Source organism: Ictidomys tridecemlineatus, chromosome 5 (assembly GCF_052094955.1).
Source record: "Ictidomys tridecemlineatus isolate mIctTri1 chromosome 5, mIctTri1.hap1, whole genome shotgun sequence".
Classification (NCBI taxonomy): Eukaryota; Metazoa; Chordata; class Mammalia; order Rodentia; family Sciuridae; genus Ictidomys; species Ictidomys tridecemlineatus.
In genome coordinates, this window is record NC_135481.1 from 135,236,304 (window position 1) to 135,262,254 (window position 25,951).

Below are 25,951 nucleotides of genomic sequence, written 5' to 3' on the forward strand. Positions count from 1 at the left end.
AACTACAATCCACCAGTGAAAATGTGGGAAGAGGTAGGGAAAGCCCCCTATAAATCAAACATGGTGGGAACATCTGAAACCTGAGCTACTCAGGAGACTGAGGCAGAAAAATCACAAGTTCGACACCATCTTGGGCAAAGTTGATAAAAACCTTATCTCAAAATAAATTTTTAAAAAGTCCTGGGGATGTGGCTCAGTAGTAGAGGACCTTTTAAAAGTTCAATCCTTAGTATTGGGGTGGGGTGGGTAGGGCAAGTAAAACTAGAGTTACTTTGGGAGTTCCAAGAACATGGCCCTCCAGGACTCATGGTACCTCTGGGAAATCCTCAAGGCTACACAGAGAACTGTTTGAAAACCACTGTTTTAAATGAATTCTCAGCTTTTAGACACTACAATCTATTACTACTTAGGTGTGTATGAGGGACAAGAAAAGGTATGCCCAATAACTGTAGCATCTTTAATCTGGAAGGAAATTTGAAGTAGGAAAGCAGGAACCATCCTCTATTGAAAATCTATTATTTGTTAGTACTTCTGTTAATCTTTTGTTTTTCATTTATTCCTCACATTATCCCTGTGAGGTGAGTCTTTTCATCCCTGTTTTACAAATTAGGAAACCAAGACCCTTACAGGTTAAGATCACCAGCCTGTTGCAAAAAAAAAAAAAAAAACAGACTTGGATCCAGTTCTGTCTGACTCCAGAGGCTGCACTCTTTTGCATTATGGGATGCACAGTTGTCTCGACATTAGAAGAAAGAGGGATAGTGGGAAACAGGAAAGGGAATCATTCTATTTGGGAGGAATTACAAATTTGAACTACAAGCCACTGCAAATATAACTTCCCATTATAAGCGGTTCAAAACATACTGGCTGGGCATGGTGGCACACAGCTGTAATCCAAGTGACTCAGGAGGCTGAGGCAGGCAGATAAAAGCCCTAAGCAACTTAGACCCTGTCTCAAAAAAAAAAAAAAAAAAAAGAACTGGGGATGTAACTAGGGTAAAATGCCTCTGGGTTAAATCCCCAGTATCAACAAAACAAAAAGCGCCACCAGAACCTTTTATGCAAAGATTTGGATTCTATTACCATAAAGGTGATCATTAAAGTATTGAGAATATATAAAGAGAAATGGTCATGGGTCACTTGGAAGTATCAAACCCATGCAGAAAAAATGCAGAGCAGATGAGCAAAGTGACAACCAAGAAAAGTTATTGGATTTGGGGCGGGAGAATGGTAATTGGTGATGAGAGCTGTAGATACTGAAGTTGTTGAAGAAGAAAAGGCTAAAAGACTGGAATAGCAAGTGTAGATCATTTGTTGGGCAGAGATGTAACTGACAAATGAATGATAACAAGGAAAGACGGCAGAATTGAAAGAAGGTTGTTTTTTATTTTTGTTGTTGTTGTTATTGTTTTTTGTAGTTATAGATGGACAGAATGTCTTTATTTTATTCGTTTATTTTTATGCTAAGGATTAAACCTAGTGCCTCATGAGTGCTTGGCAAGTGCTCTGCCATTGAGCTATAGCCTCAGCCCTCCAAGGAAGGTTTTTCCCTTCTTAAGATATTATCATTTGCAGTATGTTTGAAAGCAGAGGGATGGCTTGATTCAGCCTGGACAAGGTGGCCAAAGGATTAGCAAGGTTTTACTGGTCACTGATGTTGTTACTGTAGTTATGACATTTGTGGAGCCAGGTTTTGAAAAATTTAAAAGCACATGGTATCTATGATTACCTTCCTCTGCTTCATGAAGTTTCTCATTTGTCATTTGGCAGAGAGGCATAACTTGTTCCCCTCTGTTTCTAGAATGAAATTTGAGAACTGTATAAATTCAAATACAAATAAGCTATGTAAATCCAATTTTGGAATCAGTGTGGCAACCTTGCCAAGAACTTGTTTTTCTCATCTGTAGGAAGCAGAACATCAGAGGGCCATGCAGAGACGGGCTATTCGTGATGCTAAAACTCCTGATAAGATGAAAAAGTCAAAGACTGTGAAGGAAGACAACAACCTCACTCTCCAGGAGAAGAAAGAGAAGATCCAGACAGGCTTAAAGAAGCTAACGGAACTTGGAACTGTGAACCCAAAGAACAAATACCAGGAACTGATTAACGACATTGCCAGGGTACTGAATTTGGGGGACAGTAATGGCCTTGCCTTTTTTAAAGTTATTTCAGGGGCTCATAGAGGGATAGTAGTTGCTCAGAGAAGAGCTTCAGTTCACGAATTATCATCTTCCCCTCTAAGAAACTGTTTCTGACTCTGACTTGAGGACCTTGCTTGTCCTGTTGTAGCTTATTCCATAGCCTAAATTAAAAGGGAGAGGATCCTATATTAGAGTTTCCTGGGTCTAAACTTGTCCTTGGCCTTAAAGAATTCTTCAGATCTTTTTCATAGTTACTATGAAGTATAAAGTTGGTCATCAGATCCTTGATTTGTATGATTCATTTCAAGTGAGGGGCTCTAATGTAAGCTGAGAATTTTAGGCATTCTCTGTTATTGCACTAAGGATACCAGGTACACCTAAGAACTCAGTGATTGATGTTCTTTTTTTCTCTCTCGACAATATATATTAATTTGTGAACCCAGATTGCTGCCTGTTAGGAATGTGTGTTCATGCTCAAGACAGAGTTAAGCATTGCTGGGGTCTAGTGCTGAATAAACCACGATGATTCAAGAAGCACATGGTATCATTATTTTCCTAATCTTAATGCTTATGTTTCAGGACATTCGGAATCAGCGGAGATACCGACAAAGGAGAAAGGCCGAACTGGTGAAATTGCAACAAACATATGCTGCTCTGAATTCTAAAGCCACCTTTTATGGGGAGCAGGTGGATTACTATAAAAGCTATATCAAAACCTGCTTGGATAACTTAGCCAGCAAGGGCAAGTGAGTATTAAAAAAAATCAATCCAAGGAAAGAATAGGATTGAGTGGGGAAAGAGTACAGGCTATCGAAGTGACATTGAAAAGTTTTACCTAACACAGCCTGGATCTGTTTTATCACATTAGTTCTCTATCTTGCTTCTCGTTATTTGCATAATTGGCTACCTCCATTCACTAGTGTATGATGGAAATAATGCAGAGGATGGGGGCAATTTCAAGGATGCTTACACCAGAGCATTCCTAGTTCCAAAATACCTCCTTGAGCTTATAGAAATTAGAGAATCGTGAAGATTGGTCATCTAATGGTTGCAAAATCTAAGTGTGCTTTCAAGTCTCTTAAGGAATATTAGACAAATTTGGATTCCCTAGCCCCTGGGGACAGGATCAGAATCTGAGGAAAATCTGGTACAGCTTTCCTAGAGCTAGTCACAAACCATCAGCATACTCATTACAAGGAGAGACTGAACACCCAGAGAGGTGAGGTGATGAGTGCAGGTTCTACTTGTGAGGTTGGTTTACTTTTCACCCTTAACTCTAACCTCAAGAATTTTCAGCCAGGCACAGCAGTGCATGTCGAAAATCCCAGTGGTTTGGGAGGCTGAGGCAGGAGGATCACGAGTTCAAAGCCAGCCTCAGCAACTTAGCAAGGCCCTAAGCTACTAAGCAAGACTCTGACTCAAAAAATAAAAAGGGCTAGGGATGTCACTCAGTGGTTAAATGCTCCTGGATTCAATCCCTGGTACAAAAAAAAAAAAAAAAAAAGAATTTTCAAACTTTAGAAAGGTTGATTGAATAGAACAATAAGCACCCATGTATACTTCACCTAGATTCACTAGGTTTTCATGTTTTGCTGCATCTGCTTCTCTGTGACTTCTTCACTCTTACACAGGTATATTTTTCATTTTTTCTTTGGAATGAGGCAGGGCTGATATTTAAGGGATGGGAACCAGACTCACCTAACCTAGCTTGCGGAGCTGACTTCTGTGTCTTTTTGACATGTGTCTGTCATTCCTTGTACATTTCCTGCCTGTCTGGCACATGGTGTTTCAAGTTCAACTTGTAGCTTTGCCTCCCTGGACCTGGAATGAATTATTTGTGCATCATCACCAATTCTAGTTAATGGTGTTTAGAAACAAAAAATATCTAACAATGAGATGTGCTCATTGCCCAAGTGGCCTCTGCTTTTAGACCTTCTAAGCAGACATAGCCAGGTCCTCATTTCTTTTTTTAATGACTACATACTAATCCATTGTGTAGATAGATAAAACATTTTATTTAATTAATTCTCTGGATAAACTTGTATGTTTTGTCATTTTGCAAATGTGAGCTTTATTTCTGAAAATTGATTCCTAGGAGAGGAATTGCCAAGTCAGAATTTCTCTGCAACCATAATTTTGATATTTCTATATACCTTTCATGGTAATTGTTCCCATTTGCACTCCTACCAGCATTTCTGAAAACCTTCTCCTTGGGAGCCCCAAATATATAGATCTCATTTGTCTCTCCTTCCCTTGCTTACTTATCAACTTCATATCTTGATTATCAAGATATTATCACAACTTGATTATCTTAATAGTCCTCTAATACCCGTTTGTTTTTCCTTACTCCCATTTCTGTGATTGCTATGCTGGCTTAAATGCTTAAAAATTATTTGTGTGAAAAAATTTTCCCTATATATCCTAGGGTTTTGGAGTTACTCCTTAACCCAGAGACTTGTTATGGTTGCCTCAGGCTTGCTTACTTGCTAGTTAGATGTCTATGTTCCAAGAAGGACATAGAAGCATTAAGACACTGTTGGATCCATCGCAGTATTCTCAAGTATAACTTAAACTAAAGCAGAAGCAGTATAGTAATATTTCCCCTCCCGAGACCACCCTGACAAATCCTAACACTGTTCACCATTCTACAAGTGCTGTGTTACTTAGGCTTATGTAATGAGTTTTCTGGCCTCATTTCTGAATTACCAGTGACTAGGACCCATAGAAAATAGTTACTTATAAAAAAGTGACATATGGCCTGGAGTTGTGGCTCAGTGGTAGAGTGCTCATCTCGCATGTGCGGGGTCCTAGGTTCGATCCTCAGCACCACATAAAATTTAAAAAAATAGAGGTATTGGGCTGAGGCTGTAGCTCAGTTGGTAGAGTGCTTGCTTTGCATGTACAAGGCCCTGGGTTCAATCCCTAGCACCACAAAATAAATATAAATAAATAAAGGTATTGTGTCCAATTGCAACTAAAAAATAATATTTTTTTAAAAAGACTTTCCCCCCCCTCCCCCCTAAAAACAGAGTCTCCAAAAAGCCTAGGGAAATGAAGGGAAAGAAAAGCAAAAAGATCTCTCTGAAATATACAGCAGCCAGACTTCATGAAAAAGGAGTTCTTCTGGAGATTGAGGACCTACAAGTGAATCAGTGAGTATTTTTCCCCCCCTTTTACTTTGTTGGTTTTTAAATTTTTGCATTCATCACTTCTTCTTGCCTTTATTTCTCTTTCCTGGTGGCCGCTTTGTATTTTTTATGTATTAATACACATATACATATACAAATAAATATACATATAAAGAAATATATACACCTAATTTTTTTATGTGCAAAGTTTGGCCTCATACAAAATTAATTTGTCATAAAAGAAAATGTATTTCTCTTCTTTGTGGAACATTTGTCTCAGAGCACAATCACACTTGTTTCTGTGTGTGCCTCATCTTAATTTTTCCTTTTTAAAACAAGAATCCATTTCTTCTGTGTAGACCAAAAATAAGATAACAATAATAAGAAGCATTTACTTGTTGACACCAGCCTGTTATTCCAGTTGCGCAGGAGGCTGAGGCAGGAGGATCTCAAGTTTAAGGTCAACCTCAGCATCTTAGTAACTTAGTGAGACCCTGTTTCAAAATTAAAAGGATTGGGGCTGTAGAACAGTGGTAGAATGTTTGCCTAGCATGAATGAAGCCCTGGATTCAATCCCCAGTACCATAAAACCAAACAAGAGTAAAAGCACTTTATTCTACTTGTAGAATTTTCATTTTCTTTTCTGGGAAGCACTAGCTTGCTTTGTGGATCTGACCCTATGTCTTCCTGAAGGTCCAGAATCATTCACAAACTCAAATATTTATTGAGAGCATCTGCTTAGTTAGCCCCATTGACTTCAGACTGCTGAGCTATTTCTTTTTGTGTCTAGTCAAAAGGAAACTTTTGGGCTGGGGCTATAGCTCAGTGGCAGAGCACTTGTCTAGCATGTATGAGGCACTGGGTTCAATCATTAGCTGCATAAAAATAAATAAATAAAATAAAAGGTGTGCTGTCCATACACAACTACAAAAAAAATCGAAACTTTTATTTTTTTTTTTTATTCTAAAATATATATTCAGGGGGCCGGGGTTGTGGCTCAGTGGTAGAGCGCTTGCCTAGCATGTACGAGGCACTGGGTTCAATCCTCAGCACCACATAAATGTAAAATAAAGATATTGTGTCCACCTGAAACTAAAAAAAAAATAAATATATATATACACATATATATATGTATGTATGTATATATATATTCATTATTGAACTTTGAAAATATGATAAAGCAAAAAGGAAAAGAAAAAGCATTTTTATTCCCATAAGTGAGAGAGAACCACTGAAAATCATTTTAGTATATTTTCTTCTTTTCCCCTGTTCACATGAGGAATATCTATTTTGCCCCACTTAATCTACCTACACACACACACACACACACACACATATATATATGTATGTTGTAGATGGACACATTCTCTATTTTATTTTTATGTGGCACTGAGGAATGAACCCAGTGCCTCACTCATACTAGGTAAGCTATATTCCCCTACTTATTTTCTTAATGTAAATTAGTATGATATTGTTTATTATCAAGTAATCTTTTTTAATTTTTGTTTTATTTTTAGAGAGAGAGAGAACTTTTTAATATTTATTTATTTATTTTTAGTTTTTGGCAGACACAACATCTTTGTTTTATGTAGTGCTGAAGATCGAACCCGGGCCGCACGCATGCCAGGCGAGCGCGCTACCTCTTGAGCCACATCCCCAGCCCTGGCTCAGAACTTTCGATCCTCTTACCTCAGCCTCTTGTGTAGCTGAAATTATAGGCATGCACCACTGTGACCAACTGAAAGCATCTCATTTAATGGCTACATAAAATTCTCTAATTTAGCCTATTGTAAACTGCTTAAATTGGTTATATTGGGTGGGGGGAGTAGGAGACAAGGTCTTGCTATGCTGCCCAGGCTGGTCTTAGGTTCCAGGACTCAAGCAGTCCTCCCCTCTAACTGGGACTAGAGGCCCATGCCACCACTCTAGTATTTGTTTTAAATAGTAGATGTCTAGAAATGGAATTTCTGGTTAAATAAGTTTAAAAAATTATTTTATTATAAAAAATGCTATCATTTTTCATCTTGCAAAATTCTACCCATTAAATGGCATCTCCCTCTTTCCTCCTCCTGCCAGTCTCTGGCAACCACCATTTTAGTTTCTGTTCTGTGAATTTGACCATGTTACCTCATAAATGAAATCAGACACTATTTATCTTCGTTGCTGGCTTATTTCACATACCATAATGTCTCAAGGTTCATCCATGTGACAGGATTTCCTTCCTTTTTAAGGCTGACTAATATTCTATTGTATGTATTACCACATTTTGTTTATCCATTCATCCATTGATGGATGCATGTGTCGTTTCCACCTCTTGGCTAGTGTGAATAGTGTTGGAACAAATGTGGGTATGTAAATATCTCTTTGAGATCCTGCTTTTAATTCTTTGGATATGTACCCTAAAATGAGATTGCTATATCAGATGGCAGTTCTAGTTTAAAATTTTTTTTTAAGAGAGAGAGAAAATTTTTTTTAATATTTATTTTTCATTTATTGGCGGACACATCTTTGTATGTGGTGCTGAGGATCGAACCCGGGCTGCACGCATGCCAGATGGGCGTGCTACTGCTTGAGCCACATCCCCAGCCCTCGTTTAATTTTTTGAGGAGCTGTCATACTGTTTTCTAGTTATATTCTTATTAAGGTGGGAGAAGGAGATAAAAAGAAGACCCCTTTGGGGGAAAATTGTCTCTGTTCAGCTGAGCTTGGGAAAGAGCCGAAAGAAGCCAAGTGTTTCAGTGTGTCTAATTTAGCCTATGCACTCTGATTTCATTTATGAGGTTGAAGGAAAAAATATAAACTCTTAACACATGTTGCCAAAATATTTCCCATTAGTGTCTGAAGTATATGTGAATACCTCTCTCACTATTTCCTTGCCACCACTGAATAATGAATAAGATAATTTTTATATTTTTTTAATTTTAATAGTTAAAAATATCTCCTTAAAATTATGGGTATTTAGACTGAGTAATACAATAATAGCAGTTTTACTTTGCTCATTCTCAGTGCATTTAAATATACAGCACCTACCCTTTCCAGAAAACCTCCTCTTCCTCTTGTTCCTTTTACTAACTCCCTTTGTTTTACTTACTCAATTCTCCCAATCCTCAAATGTGCATGCATACTGTACCCAAATACAAATGCTCTCCCTCCAGCCACTTTCCTCAGTTTATCAACCAAGTTTCAACAGTGACCATGTGGAAGACCAAAGGAATTCTCTGATGTCACCCTTTCACAGGTCTCTTGTGGTATTCCCCAGTAGCTCCTCTTTGAGTAGAATGCAAATGCTGTGGAGAGAGGTCACCATTCTTCCCTCCAGTTTCCAAAACAAAGGGTACCGAGCAATGGCAGACCATGCTCCTTCACCTGCAGCAGGACTTTGAACCTGTACCTCTGCCCCTTTTCACTCATGAAGACTGAATTTATCCCTTTTCTCAGTTCACAGAATATTGTTCTATGAGAACATAAAAAGCACACCCATATGTTATGTTTCAACAGGTTTAAAAATGTTATCTTTGAAATCAATCCAACAGAAGAAGTTGGAGACTTTGAAGTGAAAGCCAAATTCATGGGCGTTCAAATGGAGACATTTATGCTACACTATCAGGTGGGTATGCACAGGTAGAACCAAAAGCTTCTCTGTGAGGTAAGTTATATTCTTATCAAGGTGGGAGAAGGAGATAAAAAGAAGACCCCTTTGGAGGAAAACTGTCTCTGTTCAGCTGAGCTTGGGAAAGAGCCAAAAGAAGCCAAGTGTCTCAATGTGTCTAATTTGGCCTATGCACTCTGCAGAGCTTTCCAAGATGTGTAAATCTTCAGGAAGTGTTTAAAGGAATCTTCCACCTAAGTGTTGCCAATAAATTGAGCTGATACCTTGGACTTGAATGAAAGGCTTAGGTGTAAGGGTTGACAGTATAGTTTGAATTTTTTTTCTTCTTTGATTTGATATTAGTACTTAAAGTTTAGTTTTTGTCTTTTTTTTTTTTTTTTTTTTTTTGGTACTGGGGATTGAACCCAGGGGTTCTTTACCACTGAACTACATCCCCAGTCCTTTTTATTTTTGATTTTGAGACAGGGTCTCACTAAGTTGCTGAGGCTGAGCTGGAGCTTGTGATCCTCCTGGCTCAGCCTCTGAGTCCCTGGGATTACGGGCGTGCACCACTGCACCCTGATAGGTAGGGTTAGATGTTTCCTGATGAGGTATGTGTAAATTGTGTCTTTGTAAATTGAGTCCCATTTTTAAATTCAAAAAGAACTCAGCAGGGATTCCCTGATTTTTACTTTAAAAATCTAATATTTTCATATTTAAAAAATATTAAGGGGGCTGGGGATGTGGCTCAAGTGGTAGTGTGCTCGCCTAGCATGTGTGAGGCACTGGGTTTGATTCTCGGTAACATATAAAAATAAAGATATTAAAAAAATATATTAGGGCATTGAGAGGATTTCTAGCAATGTGTAACACTTTATAAATTTTGTTTTGTTTTGTTTTGTTTTGTTTTCCTTTCCTTCTGTGCTGAAGATCAAACCCAGAGCCTCATGCATACTGGTCAGGCTCTCTGCCACCAAGCTGCACCCCAGGTTCTATAGGCTGTTACTGTCCCATTTCTCATAGTGCTACACTCTGTCAAACTGGGCGGGTGCCTTGCTATAAACATGCACATGAACATGTTGCTCCCTTTACTTGGGCACCCTTCCTCCCCTTCCCATCCCTTTTATTCCTCCATCTAATAATGAATACTTGTCCCCAGCCATACTGCAATAGTTGGTCACCCCTTTGCCTTAGTAGCCCTGAGAGACATCCTTTGTTTATAGTACACGTTGACGCATTTCCCTCCCAACCCCCAAAACTGTGCCACTCCTTAAGAACAGGTAGTATATCTTAGTCATCTTTGTTTCTTTCTCAGAAGCCAGTAGCCTCTCAAAGTATTTGGCCAAACAAATGTGAAATGATTTTGTAATACAAATAGCTAACTGTTTCCACACAAAAAGAATCCACTTTTTCCCTCATTTTCACCAAATGCATATAGGCCTACCAGTCTGCCTAAGGTAGTTTATTCATTTCTGCTCAAGTTCCAGACTTGATGTGGGGTGCCAGGTGTTATGTTAGGCATAGGCAACACAATGGTCCCCACTCTCTTGAACTACTAAGATTTATCCAAAAGATGAATTTTGAACTTTTGGGTTCCTTTGACCCTTGCTTTCGCATTCCCACTCCTCTACAATGTACAGGTGGGAGGACTACACCAGTAGTAGTGAAAGCAGCAGCTTTATAATCAGGTCTGGAGTCAACATGATCAGTTCTATTCTGCTGAGCACATCATTCAGCATCTCTGAGCCTTAGGAGATCATCTTCAAACCTGGTGTGGTGTGATCTTACTTCATAGGATTTTTGTGAGGACTTAAAAACATACCATATAATGTGCCTAAACATTTCCAGCACAGAGTAGGCTCCTTAATAAATGTTTTATTTCTTGCCTTCAAGACAGAAAAAATTTCTCATGTGAAACAGAAATTAATTAAGAATCTAATGGGCAGGGGGCATAGCTCAGTGATAGAGCACACATTAGCATGCAAGAGACCTTGGGTTCAATCCCTAGTTAAAAAAAAAAAAAGAATCTGATAGATATTATGAAGACATTACTAGCCTTGTCTCACTTTCTTTGTTTTTTGTTTTGTTTTGTTTTGGTTTTTTGGTGCTGAGGATCGAACCCAGGGCCTGTGCATACAAGGCAAGCACTCTACCAACTGAGCTATATCCTCATCCCCTCTAACTTTCTTCTTTTAAAATATTTTTTTTAGTTGTAGATGGACACAATACCTTTACTTTACTTATTTATTTATTTTTATGTTGTGCTGAGGTTTGAACCCAGTGTTTCCAATCCGCTAGGCAAGCGCTCTACCACTGAACTCTAACCCCAGCCCCTCTTGCCTCACTTTCAATGATTAGTATATTTCATCATGTCTTGTAATGCTTCTACCTTTTCTAGATTTATTAAACCTGGTGACCCACAATGAAATGAAGTGGGAAAATGTCATTAACTTCTGAAATAAAAAGAGTTTTGCAATGCTGGGAATGGAAGCCAGGGTCCTACACATGGTAGGCAAGTGCTATACCACTGAGCCACATCCCTAGCCCGCTGAAATAAAAAGGGCTTAGAAGTATATGTGTGATAACTGAACATACTTTTTCTTTTCATGTTTGGTGTGTTTTAAATATAAACAGAATGTCTCCCTATTGCCAGATTAACCAGAAGGTCCCTTTGCCAACTTGTCTGTATGTTCCAGCTCCCAGGGTAGCTGTGCAGGGGACAGATAGTTCTGTATCTAGAAACTTCTGTCTCACCCCGCTTTGCATCTGGCACACGAGGCATGCTTTATTCCTTCTGGATCCCTCACTACATTGTGTCCTTTCTTGTTCCACAGATTTGATTGACTGTCAAAATGGTTGTTTTGTTTTTAGGACCTGCTGCAGCTACAGTATGAAGGAGTTGCCGTTATGAAATTATTTGATAGAGCTAAAGTAAATGTCAACCTCCTGATCTTCCTTCTCAACAAAAAGTTCTACGGGAAGTAATTGATCATTTGCTGCCAGCCCAGAAGGGTGAAGGAAAGAAACACCTCACCGCTTCTTTCTAGGATCCTTCTTTACTCGTTGGAAGCAGAGGCTCACCCCACAATGATGCCCCACTTCAGTACTCTCCCAATGCCCCATTTTATCTTCTTTCACTCTAAGAGACATTTGTTGCCCATTTTTTCATAGTGAAATTGTATTTCATACTTAGTATGACCCTTCTGCTTCCTTTGTTTTCTTTCATCATTTAGGAAAGAGTGGAAACTCCACCAAAATCCCTTGCTGTTGTTATAGCCTTTGAAGTGGTATTACTATTTTGTAAGCTTTGGTGTTTGTTTTACTTAGTAATAAGGATAGTGGAGTTCAAATTATTGTTATTTAGAAGTGGAATTAGCATCAATAACAGGTACATATAACATACACAAAATGTCAGGTTATCAACAGTTATTAGGTTGTCATTTAAAAGTGAAGCTCTCTCCTGGGCATGGCGGTGCACGTCTTAATCCCAGCAACTTGGGAGGCTAAGGCAGGAGGATCACAAGTTGGAGGACAGCCTCAGCAATTCAGTGAAACCCTGTCTGTAAATAATATACAAAATAGGGCTGGGGATGTGGCTCAGTGGTAAAATCCCTGGGTTCAATCCCCAGTAGTACCAAAAAAAAGAAAAAAAGAAAAGTAAGGCTCCTTTATATTTCTGTCCTACCAGTAAAATCAAAGGATATAGGGGATCATTGATTCTCTTCCATTCTTTTTTTCTTTGTAGGCAGGAGCTAATACAAATTACTGTTCTCTGTTCAAATAAAACAGATTTAGAAAAAAAATATTGTGTTTAAACTTCACTATCAAATTTGGGCAACGTTGTTAGTACAACCCCTTCTCCATTGGATGAGAGAGTCCCACTGATAATGTTCAGCTGTTTAAGTAGACGCAGAATGGGCTGAGTGCCCACCTGTGTACACCCATGTGCAGAGATTAACTAATTCAAAGTCTTCTCCATCTGAAAGGAATGGGTTAGCCTTAGGGTAGAAGGTAATTATTTTTTAAACTGTTTTGTCTTCAGAGTGCCTTATTAAAGCATAGATTTATTTCTTAAAATGTGAGTGATAGGAATTTTAAAGATTTATATAATGCTTCAAAAGTCTTTGGAATACTCTTGAGAAAAGGTTTTTTAAAATCGTTTTATCTGTATATCTGAACTCTTGAAACTTTCTTATAGCTAAAACACTAGGTTTTATCTGCAGTATTGCAGAGAGATAATCCTGCCTTAAATAGCCAAAACAAAAACCAGCAAACCTATATTATACTTGAGATTAAAATAAAATTTTCTTCCCATTTCTTTCTCTTCTCTTGCTGTTGACAATTGTGCCTTTATTTTATGAACCCCAATTTTCTAGGCTTAGTTAAAACCAATTCAATTCTAAACATTGAGTTTAGGAAGCTTTTGGTTCTTGGATAAAAAGTCATAAGTGCTACCCACCCCTTTAATCTGTTTATCCTGAAAAAATATTGAAATCATGCTACTGAGCCTCCCAATTTTTTCTGAAGTTTTGGTTCAGTATTTTTTTTAATCATAAAACATATTATGAACTAACATTTAAAATTTTACTTATGTATATTTAAGGCCAATAAACTGTTTTGATGAATAGAAAGTTATGTGGTGTGTCCCTATGACAAATGTTAAGTCTTGGATAAGTGTTTTGCATGATAGGCTGTCTGTGCAGCCTGGGTGCAGCCCACAGGGAAGTGTACAGTGGAAGGATTTGCCACTTGCCCTGTCCTTGTTTTTGGAAGACAATTTTTTTAGCAAATGTTTTCCTCAGATAAAAAGAAGATGCTCTTACAACCAGCATCACCTCAAAAACTGGAACTAAAAAAGCGTGTCAACCCTATTTCCTTAAAAGAGGATACCCATCCCAAATTCGTCCCAAAACCTGCTTCCAAGACAGGAATGAACAAAGTTTACAACTCCTTTAATAAAATAGGATAACTCAATTATTTTAAATATTTTGTTCCCAAAATAGCAATTTCTAATGCAAAGTAACCCAAATGCACTTCAGGAGTTTTGGTGCCAGATGTGTAGAATTACTGTTTTAATAGCACAGGTATCACTCCAAGCTCTGAAGTCGCAACACTGACACCATGTAGCACTTTTATTTTATTAGCGATAGCGTTCCCTGTCTCATCTCACTTTTTCTTTGACCTTCTCTTTGACCAACCATCATGACATTTACCATGAATTTACTTCCTCCCAAGAATTTGAACTGCCCATCAGATTGTTGCTACACACAATTGCCTTTGTATCTCTGTATGAAATAAAAGGTCATTTGTTCCTGTTTATGTTTATTTTTCTCGGTTTCATTGTTAGCAGTTCCTGCTAAACAGTGTTGACTAGGGTGAGATTTAATAATTAAAAACCACAACAAAAGCAACCCCTCTACATCCTTAGCCTTTTTTTTTTTTTTAAGTTGCTGAAGCTGGTCTTGAACTTTTGATTTATCTGCCTCAGCCTCCCCAGTAGCTGGGATTATAGATTGAGCACTAGATTTCAAAGTAAAGTTTACCAGGATCCAGGGCTTCACACATGCTAGGCAAGCACTCTACCACCGAGCTAAATCCCCAGCCTTCCATTTTATTTTTTATTTTGAGTTAGGGTCTTGCAAAGTTGCCCAAATTGGCCTTGAATTTGGATTCACCTGCCTTTACCTCCCAGTAGCTAGGATTTTCAAGCATGTGTACCACAATGCCCAGCTCCTTAAGTGATTTTTAATGTGCAAATTTAGCCTTTTAAATTTTATTACACTTGAAGTAGTCTTAAAAGGAATGTGAGGATGGGCTGGGGTTGTGGCTCAGTGGTAGAGCCTTTATCTTTATGTGTGAGGCACCACATAAATAAATAAAGGTATGATGCTCATCTACAACTAAAAAAAAAAATTTAAAAAATGTGGGAGGCAGACTAATGCCACTTAAATTCTGATTGGCTAATTAATGACCAAAGGTTTAAATTGCAGCAAGTTTTCACCCTTTTGCAGGTACTAGGGATTGAATCCAGAGGTGCTATACCAGTGAGCTATATCCCCTACCGCCACCATCTTTTAAAAATTTTTTGAGACAGGTTCTTGCTAAGTTGCCCAAGCTGGCCTTGGAATTTGAAATCCTGCCTCAGTCACCTGAGTACCTGGGATTACAGGCATGTGCCATCATGCCCACCTTACATTATTCTACGGACAGCAGTACACCAGGTGTTGAGCATGCAGTCATGGTGCGCTTCTCCAGGTGGGGGCTTCTGCTAAGTTAAGTGCAAGTCACCAGAGAAGGCTAGGGGCTGTTGGGGACAAAAAGTAAACAGCAATAATAAAAAGGAAAAAAATGGCCTCGTTAAAAGGCAACCTTACATAAAAATGCATGTATGTAAGCATCCTGTTGTCTTTGAACACCAGCCAAACTGTTGGAAAATTAGTATGAAATTAGAGGGAAACTGAATCACGCTGTAAGTAGGCCTATGTGAAGAGTTTGGAGGTGATGGTTTGTGTGAGTGGCTGGCAATGACTCCCGACAGCTCTGAGGAAGAGCCTGTCTTTCCCTGCTGGGGGACCTTTAGGAATTTATCCCTATCTTTGGTTTTATTTTTCTGGAACCGAGATAGTGTTGCATGGTATGTTTGTTACTGAAAATTCAGGTAGGTTTTAAGGACTTGTGCTCTACATTTTCCTTCAAGGGAATGAGGTGTTTATCCAGGGCTAACATTCAATAAGGAAAACAAGACAGGGAAGATCAAAATAGGAAGGTTTCATGAAACCTGGGAGTGACACTGGTAAAGGAAGTGAAGATTAGAATCTTCAGGCTGCCCAGAGCCATCACAGCAGTGCTGGTTGCACAATTGTTGCCCATTTAGCTCTGAAAAGAATTTGGGAAAACTTACATGTTCTCTATAGATTTTAAGTGTGACAACATTAAAAAAAAATTATGAGTGTATCATTGCAAACATATTGTAAATTCTGAGGTAAAAATTACTTGGAAGTATGAAATGGAACCCACCATCATTCATTTTAAAAGGTACATAAACAAAGCTCTTGGCTAATTAGAAATTTTGTATCTTTTTAAACTCATGTTTCTATTCCACTTCCCTCACACTTTTATACTAGTTTTGTTTGGGTACTAGAGATGGAACTCAAGTCCTTGAGCATGCTAGGCAAGCACTTGACCACTGAACTACATTCCCAACCCCCTAATGTAATATTTCAAAACCATTTTTTATCATCTTGTCATAATTGCTAAAAACTTATTTTGTGATCATAATATTTTGCATCATTACAATTATTGTTAGTACATGTTTGATCATAGTAACAGTGTATTGTCTTAACAAAGGATTCTAAAAAGTATTTGGAACTCATTTCTTGAGATAAATGTTTTTTTAAAAGTGAAATGTTTTTTTAAAAAATAATCCCAGCAAATTGGGGGTCTGAGGCACAAGGATCCCAAGTTCCGAGGCCAGCCTAAGCAACTTGGCAAGAAAAAAATAGTTGTTAAAAAGGACTAGAGGGCTGGAGTTGTGGCTCAGCAGTAGAACGCTTGCTTAGCACCCTGCAAGGCTCTGGGTTCGATCCTCGGCACCACATAAAAATAAATAAAATAAAGGTATTGTATCCAACTACAACTAAAAACATTTTTTAAAAAAAAGTCTGTAGTTGTGGTGCAGTGTACAACACTTAATCTGGCATGTCTGAGGGCCCTGGGTTCAATTCCCAGTACTGCAAAAAAAAAAAAAAAAAAAGTTTAAGAAATTTATGAATAAATATATTCTTACTAGAATAAGATAAGGTTTATGACCAATTTTTCATGTTTATAAATATAAGCCCTGAAAAACATTGAGGTGTTGGTGTTTTATTATAGCAATGTTACTTATTTCTTAAGACTCCTTGGGGGGGACACTTAATGACTTATAACAAAAAAGTACAACCTGATTAGAATCCCCAATTTTGTTGATAGCAAAAATGAAGGTTTGGGTTGTAGTTCTGTGGCACAGTGCTTGCCTAGCACAAATGGGGCCTTGGGTTTTATCCCCAGCACCACAAAAGAAAATTATCAGAATTGGAAAAGGAATTATTATCCAGTCATTATTCCTTTCTTGGACTTGAGCAGTAGACAAGGGTCTTGACCAAGACTTTTAAAAGATCTTTTTTTTTTTTGGAGGGGGGGTGCCAGGGATTTTACCACTGAACTACATCCCCAGTACTTTTCATTTTTATTTTTTTAATTTTGAGACCATCTTGCTAAGTTGCTGAAGCTACCCTTGAACTTGAGTTCCTCCTGCCCCATCCTTCAGAACTGCTGGGATTATGGGCATGTGCTACCATAACTGGCAAAAAGTGCCTATGATTTTACATGAGGAAAACATTTTTTATCATTCTGTCATAATCTGTAACTAAAAATTAGTTACATTTGATTTAAAATCAGCTTGTTTTATCCAATATGCTAATGCTGCTTTGGGGAAATGAAAATAATACTCCTTTGACACTACACTTTTTAACTTTTATTGTGGAAAACTAATAACATAAACACAGAGGGAACAGTATAATGAATTCCCATGTGTCCACCATCTAGCCTCAACAATTGTCAACACATGGTCAGACTCATTTCACTTCTACTTCTGCCTATAACCCCCTTGGGTTATTTTGACAATCCCAGGTATAATATCATTTTAATCATAAATACTTCTGTATATATTTCTAACACTGTTTCTTGACACAGGGGCAATTTTGTCTGTAATCCCAGCAACTCTGGAGGCTGAGGCAGGAAGGTGGCAAGTTCCAAGACCAGCCTCTGCAACTTAATGAGATCCTTAGCAGCTTAGCAAGACCCTGACTCAAGATTTAAAAAAAAAAAAAAAAAAAAGGGAGCAGTTTTACTCCCCAAGAGACATTTGGCAGTGTTTGGAGATAGCTTTCACTGGTCTCACAAAGGAGTGCTATTAGCATACCTAGTGGGTAGAGGGTTTAGGGATGATGCTGAACATTAGAGTACAACCAGATAGCACCCACAGTGAAGAATTATCCAGTTCAAAATGTTAGGAGTGACTGGTGTTGAAGCTCCACTCTACAGATGAAGGAAAATCCTCATACTATTATACATTTTTAAAAAATTAAAAATATCAAATATGCAGTGTTGAGATTTTTCCATTTATCTTAAAATTGTTTAAACAGTTTTTGTTTGGTTTTATATTTATTTATTTATTTGCAGCACTAAGGATTGAACTAGCACCACTGAACCACATCCCCAGTGCTGCCCTTCCTACCCCGCCCCCTTTTCTTTTTCTTTTCAGACAGGGCCTCGCTAAATTGCTGAGGCTGGCCTCAAACTTGCAATCCTTCTGCCTCAGTTTCCCGGGTTGCTGGGATTATAGGCACACACCACTGCACTCAGCCACAGTTTGTATGTAATGTAAAGACTGTTTATTGGATTTAGATATTGCCAGTTTGACCTGTTCATTATAAAAACTCTTATCAGGGCTGGAGCTCAGTAGTTGAGTGCCTGCCTACATAGAAGTATGAAGCCCTGGATTTGATTCCCCAATACTGCAAAATAAGTAAAATATATATATATATATTTCATCTTTTATCAAATGGATTCAGCAAATAATGACCACCTAGATTTCTGATTTCATTAGGGTTTGCAAAGTGGTGAAACCCTGTCATTCCTTCTTCATTGATCAGAATTCTTCTAAAAAGAACCTTCCTCTCATCACCTATTTCATTATCTCGTGAAACATCCATACAGAAAAAGATGGCAAATGTTTGATTCTCTTTATTTACCGGTTTTCAGAATAAGTGGTTCCCTAGCATCCATCTTCCAAAGGTAACCAATGAGGTTTTGTTTTTTAAAAATCATTATGAGTTCCCAGACATTTAATATATTTAATGTTTTTCTGGTTTTCAATTCATGTTTATATATATAGTTTATTTATATTAAACACATATTTTTGAATGTTCAAATTGTGCACTTTTTGGCCAGTAGAAATACCTACATGGTAACTCTTGAGTTCTTTTTATCTGACCTGGAAATCTTAGTTTCCTTCTTTTCCAACATAAGAACCAGCTCATCTCATTCTATGTTCTATTTCTCACCCAGACCTGGAATCGGCCATTTCTCTGAGGAGCAATGATTACTTTTAGTGGGAAATAGTATTCAGAGAATATAGGAGCTGGGCACAGGGGTACTCACATTTAATTCTATCTACTTGGGAGGCTGAAGCAGGAGATCACAAGTTCAAGGCCAGCCTCAGGAAATTAATGAGACCCTGTATAAAAATAAAAAGGACTAGGGATATACCTTTGTGGTAGAGCTCGCCAGGTTCAATCCCCAGTACTACTACTGGGGGGGGGAAATCAATATATTCAGCTCATTAAAAGAAAAAAAATGCCTTGATTGGTAGTTTTGCCAAGTCTATAGTGTAAATTCTTGCCCAGAGCCAATTTTAACCTACCAAACAGACCAGTTTGTTCACTAAAAGTAGAATTGGGAAGAGATTATTGATAGTTTTTCAGAACTAGTAAACTTCTGGTTTTATTTCATGAATAATGGGGAGCAATTGATAAATTAATTTAAAGAGCAAGAAAGGTTCAGAGATGTGGGCTTTAGAAATATAGAGCATTGGGGCTGGGGATGTGGTTCAAGCAGTAGCGCGCTTGCCTGGCATGCGTGCAGCCTGGGTTCGATCCTCAACACCACATACAAATAAAGATGTTGTGTCCGCCGAAAACTAAAAAATAAACATTGAAAAATTCTCTCTCTCTCTCTCTCTCTAAAAAAAAAAAAGAGAGAAATATAGAGCATGGTCCAGGTATGGTGGCATACACCTATTCCTAGTGACTCAGGAGGCTGAGGCTGGAGGATTGCAGGTTCCAGGCCAGCCTCAGCAACTTAGTGAGATCTGGTCTCAAAAAACAAACAAAACAAAAAACCAAAAGGGTGGAGGATGTAGCTCGGAGAGAACCCCTGGGTTCAATCCCTATTGAGTACACACACACACACACTCGGATTGGGCGTGGGGAGTCAAAATTTAAGACAGATTATATTGAGTATCTTATATCTGTCCCTTAGGATTCACTCTATACCTCCCCCTCCTCGGCCCAGGGAAGTTGGCCACGTGAACAGTGCATCACTGTCTCCCTGCAGCTTCCCCTTAGGTTTGGCCAGTGGGAGGCACCACCAAGAAACTGGAGGAGGTTAGGACTTGTTCTGCCAGGTCTCTGAATTGACTGCCTTTCTCTTCCAAAGCTGTGGCTGCTCCGCCTCCTATAGGCAGCTCCTTCCAAACAATCACTTCTCCACATGGCAGAAAGCAGTCCCCCTACAAGTCCCCTCAGGCTTGAGAACTAATGATTCCCGCTATAACTAGCCCCATGGGTACTGTGTTGTTCCTAATCCCTGCCCTATCTCTTAATGAACTTCTCTTAAATTACTGAGTTTGAGTGTGCTACCTGTTTTCTGCTGGGACCTTGACTAATACACAAGTGGACCAATTAAGGTCTCAATTAGCAAGGGATTTTGTGAGCTCAGTTGTGTCTTTGGATACAAAGAAGTAAATTTTAAAGATTTTTAAGAAGTAGAATTATTTACTGGATGTTGGAAAAGAAAATTAAACACTGAAACAAACAAGCATTGCTCAGGGATTATTGTGTGACCAAAACAACTGGGAAGGTTTATATTCCATCATTCTCTATTGAAGGTCACAACACATTAAGAAGCTTTGAGGACTGGGGTTGTGGCTCAGTAGTAGAGCACTTGCCTACCATGTGTGAGACACTGGGTTCGTTCCTCAGCACCACATAAAAATAAACAAGTAAAATAAAAGTATTGTGTCCATCTACAACTAAAAAGAAGAAGAGGAGGAGGAGGAGGCAGCAGCTCTGAACTGGGCATGGTGGTGCATCCCTCTAATCCCAGCAACTCGGGAGGCTGAGGCAGGAGGATCACAAGTTCTAGGTAGCCTCAGCAACTCAGCAAAGCCCTATTCAGCTTACCAAGACCCTGTCTCAAAATAAAATAAAAAGGGCTGAGGTTGTAGCACACTGAAAGAACATCCCTGGATTCAATCCCCAGTACATACCCCACCCTACCCTCCAAAAAGAAAAGGAAGTAGCAACTCCAGCAGATCTGAGAAGCCCTATTGGAGAGAAACCTGCTGAACTTCTTATTACCTAGCTTTCCCAAATGTATTTGACCACATAATCCCATCCCTCTTACTCTTCCAGAAGCTTCCTGCTAGCCATCAACCCTGGAGATCAATAGGTAAAATAGGGTAACAGATGTTGCAGCCAGATCTCCCTCACATCCTTCCTGTTAGTGATCAGTGAAACTCATGTTCCATTGAACAAACTCTGAAATCTGGAGAAAGATGAGGCTAGAACAGAATGTGACTCTAGATTTTCAATAAATGGTAAATATTAGTAAACAAAAGCACAAATGTGCATTTGTGTGTCACATTTGCTTTAGAACTTTGGACTTTGTTATAGTTTGGTTAATTTGTTTATTATTATTATTATTATATTTTTTTGCTTTGGGCTGGGAATGTGTGGCTCGGTGACAGAGCTTTTGCTTATCATACATGAGGCCCTGGATTCTATTCTCAACACCAAAGAACAATGAAACAAAGAAACTCTTTTGGTATTAATTTGTAGATACTGGTTAAATATAACTTTTTATATTTATTTATCTAGAAAATAGTTTTGATAAGAATAAGAAAAGTATGCTTCCTTGCTGGGCATGGTGGCACACATCTGAAATCCCAATGACTTGGGAGGCTGAGGCAGGAGGATCAAGAGTTCAAAGCCAGCCTCAGCAACCTAGTGAGGCCCTAATTAACTTAGTGAGACCCTGTCTCTAAATAAAATAATAAAAAAGTTGAGGATATGGCTCGAATAGGTAAGCGCCCCTGGGTTCAATCCCGAGGACCAAAAAAAAAGTATGCTTCATAAGTTCACTGTACTTGCTCATTTCCACTGGCCTTTGTCGTTAAAAAAACACATGTCCTATTCCTATAGATACAGAGGCATAGAGATCTGAACAGTGGAGCCACAATCTGGAGATAAGGAAGAAAGGATGATGAGATGGGAATTAAAGAATAGTTCCTCCCAACCAGTGCACCCGGCTCACTTTGGGAGGCTGAGGCAGGAGGTACCCAAGTTTGAAGCCCATTTCAGCAATTTAGCAGTACCCTGTCTCAACAACAACAACAAAATACAAAGGGCTGGGGATGTGTTTTAGTGTTAATGTGCTCCTACTTTAATCCCCAGTACCACTCCCCTACTCCACCTACACACACACAAATCTGCAAGGCAGACAATTTAGGAAAATGCTGGATTACAGAGTGCGGACTTCTACCATCTCTACTTTGACATTCCTCTGCTGCAACAACAGAATCAACTTGTTTAATATCATGATATACAGTAACAACACTGCAAAATAACCAAGGACAAGAGACACATTATCTATAAAGTAACATTAATTAAACTACCAGCAGAAAAGAAGCCAGAACAAAAATCAACTATAACCTTCTGAGTTTGACCTGCAAATAATTGATACAGATAATGGAGAAATTGTCTTGCAAACTTTATCAAGGATGAAAATGGATCAGAACAACTTAGACTAAGAGTCAGCAAGCTAGTGAACCAAATTTGCCCCTCTGCCTGATTTTCTAAATAAAGTTTTATCAGAGTACAACCATATCTGTTTATTTATGTTATTACCTATGTCTGCTTTCATGTGACAATGGCAAAGGTGAGTAGTTATTTGGGAGACAAGACCATTTTCTCTAAAACATTTACTATATAATCCTTTACAGAAAAAAAAATTGGCTGGGAGCTGTGGCATATGTCTTTAATCTCAGACATGGATGGCTGGGGCAGGAGGATCACAAATTAGAGGCCAGCCTCAGCACCACAGCGAGATCCTCAACAATTTACTGAGATCCTGCCTCAAAATAAAAAATAAAAGGCTGGGGATGTAGTAGCTCCATGGTGAAGTGCTTGCCTGGCGTGCAAAAAGCCCTGGGTTCGATCCCCAGCACCACCAAATGAAATTTTAAAAGGACTAAGAATGGAGCTCAGTGGTAAAGTGTCCCTGTGTTCCATCCCCAATACCAAAAAAGAAAAGATAAAAAAAACAGTTGACCAGCCCCTGCTTAGGCAAAGGATACATCTGAGTACGAATTCCCTTTCAATTCCCCAGAGGGGGATGCCCCAGGTGCTATAATCAACCAAAACAAACAAACAAACAAAAAACCTCTCAGGTTTTGAATTCTACCTTCTGCCAGAGCAGCCACATTAATACCTGAAAACAACCAAGTTTATAGTATTACATAGGGAAATCATTTTGCCCCTCTGTAATCCAGGTCATCTGGGTCCTGATTCAGAGCCAAGGAGCCAGATCTAATCCTAAAATTCACGATGTGTCTTTCTTGTGCAATTTTCTCCTTGCCTATGTCTTAACTTTTTAAAATTTATTTACTTTGGCAGTACGGGGGCTGGACCCAGGTCCTCATGCATATTAGGCAAGTCCTCTACCACTGAGCTCCAGGGCTCGACCCCTGACCCTGTGCCTTAGCTTTTAATCTCTGTCCAAGTAGAGGCCTCCCAGGGGCAGGCCCACTCTGTCGTGGCCCACTCTAAGATGGTTCCTCCTCTCCCTCCCCAGCAGCATCCAGGCCAGTAATCAACAAAGTAGAACACAGAAGACCAAACCAAAGATGAAGGGGAAAAGGTAAGAAGCAGCAAGCTGATTTATACCAAAGGACTACAGAAAGAGACCCAGAGGAACCCAAAGGCAGGAGCCACAGGGTTGAAAACACATAGAATGATTAGAGGTATGTGTGAGGAGAAGTTAGATGTCCAGATCCCCTCCCCAAATCCACAAAACAGGGATCACCCTTTGTTCTCTGGCAGCAGACAAGAGGTCAACCCCGGGGAATTTGGGGCAAAAAGGACTTCAAGTGAGATAGCAAAAGCTTGGAGTGAGGGCATCAAGAGAAAGTCTGCACATTGAATAGTGAGACCTTCAGTTTCCTTTTTCTCTTTCCCATAGCACCTAGACCACCAGCAGCCAGTCTTGTTCTCCTGGGTGGTAGATTAAAGGGCTTTTCAGGCAGGGGAGAAAACAAACAAATAAAAACATCAAGCAAATGAAAAAAACAGGCCACTGGGGAGGCTGAGGCAGGAGGATCAGCAACTTAGCAAGGCCCTAAGCAACTTAGTAAAACCCTGTCTTAAGATAAAATATAAAAAGAGGCTGTGGTTGTGGCTCAGTGGTTAAGCGCCCTTGGTTCAACCCCCAGTATGGAAAAAGAAAAGAAAAGAAAAGAAAAAACAGGTCACAAACCAAGAGATATTGCTATTTAGGGAACAACAATGAAAAAACTAGGTCTCTACTCAAAGCTCACCAGTCAAGAACTCCCCCTTACCCCAACCATACACACACACACAGCTGCTGCTCAGTTGTTTAGACTAAACGGCATTCTTTATTATCCCCTCCCTCCCCATTTTAACAGTAATAATATTTGCTTTTAAAAAATGCAGATAGTTTAGGAATGTATAAAGTAGAGGATAAAAGTTTCCCAGTAGTTTTTATATTCTCCAAGGGCGGCATCTTTTTAAATATTAATGTTTTAGTTGTAGTTGGACACAATACCTTTATTTATTTATTTTTATGTGGTGCTGAGGATCGAGCCCAGGGCCTCGCATGTGCTAGGTGAGCTCTCTATTGCTGAGCCACAACTCCAGCCCTCCAAAGACAGCATTTCTTAGGCATATCTTTTTAAATTTTTTTTGAGGTGGACATGATGATACATGCCTGTAATCCCAGTGACTCCGGAGGTTGAGGCAGGAAGATCCCAAGATGGAGGCTAGCCTTAGCAATTTAGCAAGGACCAAGCAACTTAGCAAGACCCTGCCTCAAAATTAAAAATAAAAAGAGCTGGGATGTGGCTTGGTGGTTAAGCACCCCTGACTTCAATCCCTGAAACCACCACCCTGCCAGGCATGGTGGCACATAATCCCTGTGAATCCCTATGTGATCCCTGTGAATCAGAAGGCTAAGGCAGGAGGATTGCAAGGTAAAGCCAGCCTAGGTAACTTAGTAAGTAACTTAGTTATTTTATTTTGACACAGGATCTTACTAAGTTACCAGCCTGGGTAACTTAGTAAGACCTTGTGTCAAAATAAAAAAATAAAGGGCTGGGGAGGGACTGGGGTTGTGGCTCAGTGGTACAGTGCTTGCCTAGCACATATGAGTCACTGAGTTCAGTCCCCAGCACTGCTTAAATAAAGGTATTGTGTTGATCTACAACTAAAAAAAAATTTTTTTTAAGTAAAAAATAAAAAGGGTTGGGGATATAACTTAGTGGGTTCAGTCCTCAGTGCTCCAAAAAAAAAAGAGACAGAGATAAAAGTTCAACAGAGGAGAAGATAAAGTTGAGAAAGTTTACTGGGAAACAGAACTACAGGGAAAGATAAAGACAATAGAGACTAGAAAAGAGAAGATAAGAAAGTGAGAAGAGCAATCTGGGACACCCATTAACTAACTAAAAGAAACTGGGCTCAGTGATACATGCCTATAATCCCAGTGATTTGAGATTTGGAAAGCTGAGGCAGAAGAATCATAAATTCAAGGCCAGCCTCCTGGATTTAGCAAGAACTTGTCTCAAAATGAAATAAAAAGGGCTGAGGATGTAGCTGAGAATATAGCCTTCCATGTCTGAGGCCCTAGGTTCCAACCTCAGTTCAGAGGGAAAAAATTCAAGAAAGAGCAAAGAATATAATAAAAAATATAAGACAATGTGGGGTTGGAGTGGGGAACAAAAATAAGCAATTTTCAAAAAAATCGGGTTACCTACACACACACACACATACACACACACACAAAGTGTGAATGGACTTCCTAGTAACTATGAGAAAACAGTGAAATGAAACATTCAAAAATCTAACTAGGAAGGACTTCAAATGAAGAGAACTAGTCTTACTTAGCCAAACTGACAATCAAGTATAAGGGTAAAATAAAAAATCAATTGTGTTCTTATACTGTAATAATGAATCAGCTGAAAGAGATATTCACACAGCCTC

At 39.0% G+C, this 25,951-nt stretch overlaps 1 protein-coding gene across 1 annotated transcript in view; it reads left to right on the top strand.

Moving 5' to 3' along the window:
• The window catches only part of Iqgap1 (IQ motif containing GTPase activating protein 1), a 105,566-nt gene extending 91,389 nt beyond the window's left edge, over positions 1-14,177 (top strand). The window contains exons 34-38 of the mRNA XM_005320167.5: positions 1,908-2,120; positions 2,721-2,887; positions 5,171-5,293; positions 8,768-8,876; positions 11,730-14,177. Of these exons, the coding sequence (XP_005320224.1) occupies positions 1,908-2,120; positions 2,721-2,887; positions 5,171-5,293; positions 8,768-8,876; positions 11,730-11,843 (726 nt within the window). The 3' untranslated portion in view covers positions 11,844-14,177. The remainder of the gene's footprint in view (positions 1-1,907; positions 2,121-2,720; positions 2,888-5,170; positions 5,294-8,767; positions 8,877-11,729) is intronic.
• Positions 14,178-25,951: the final 11,774 nt, after the last annotated feature.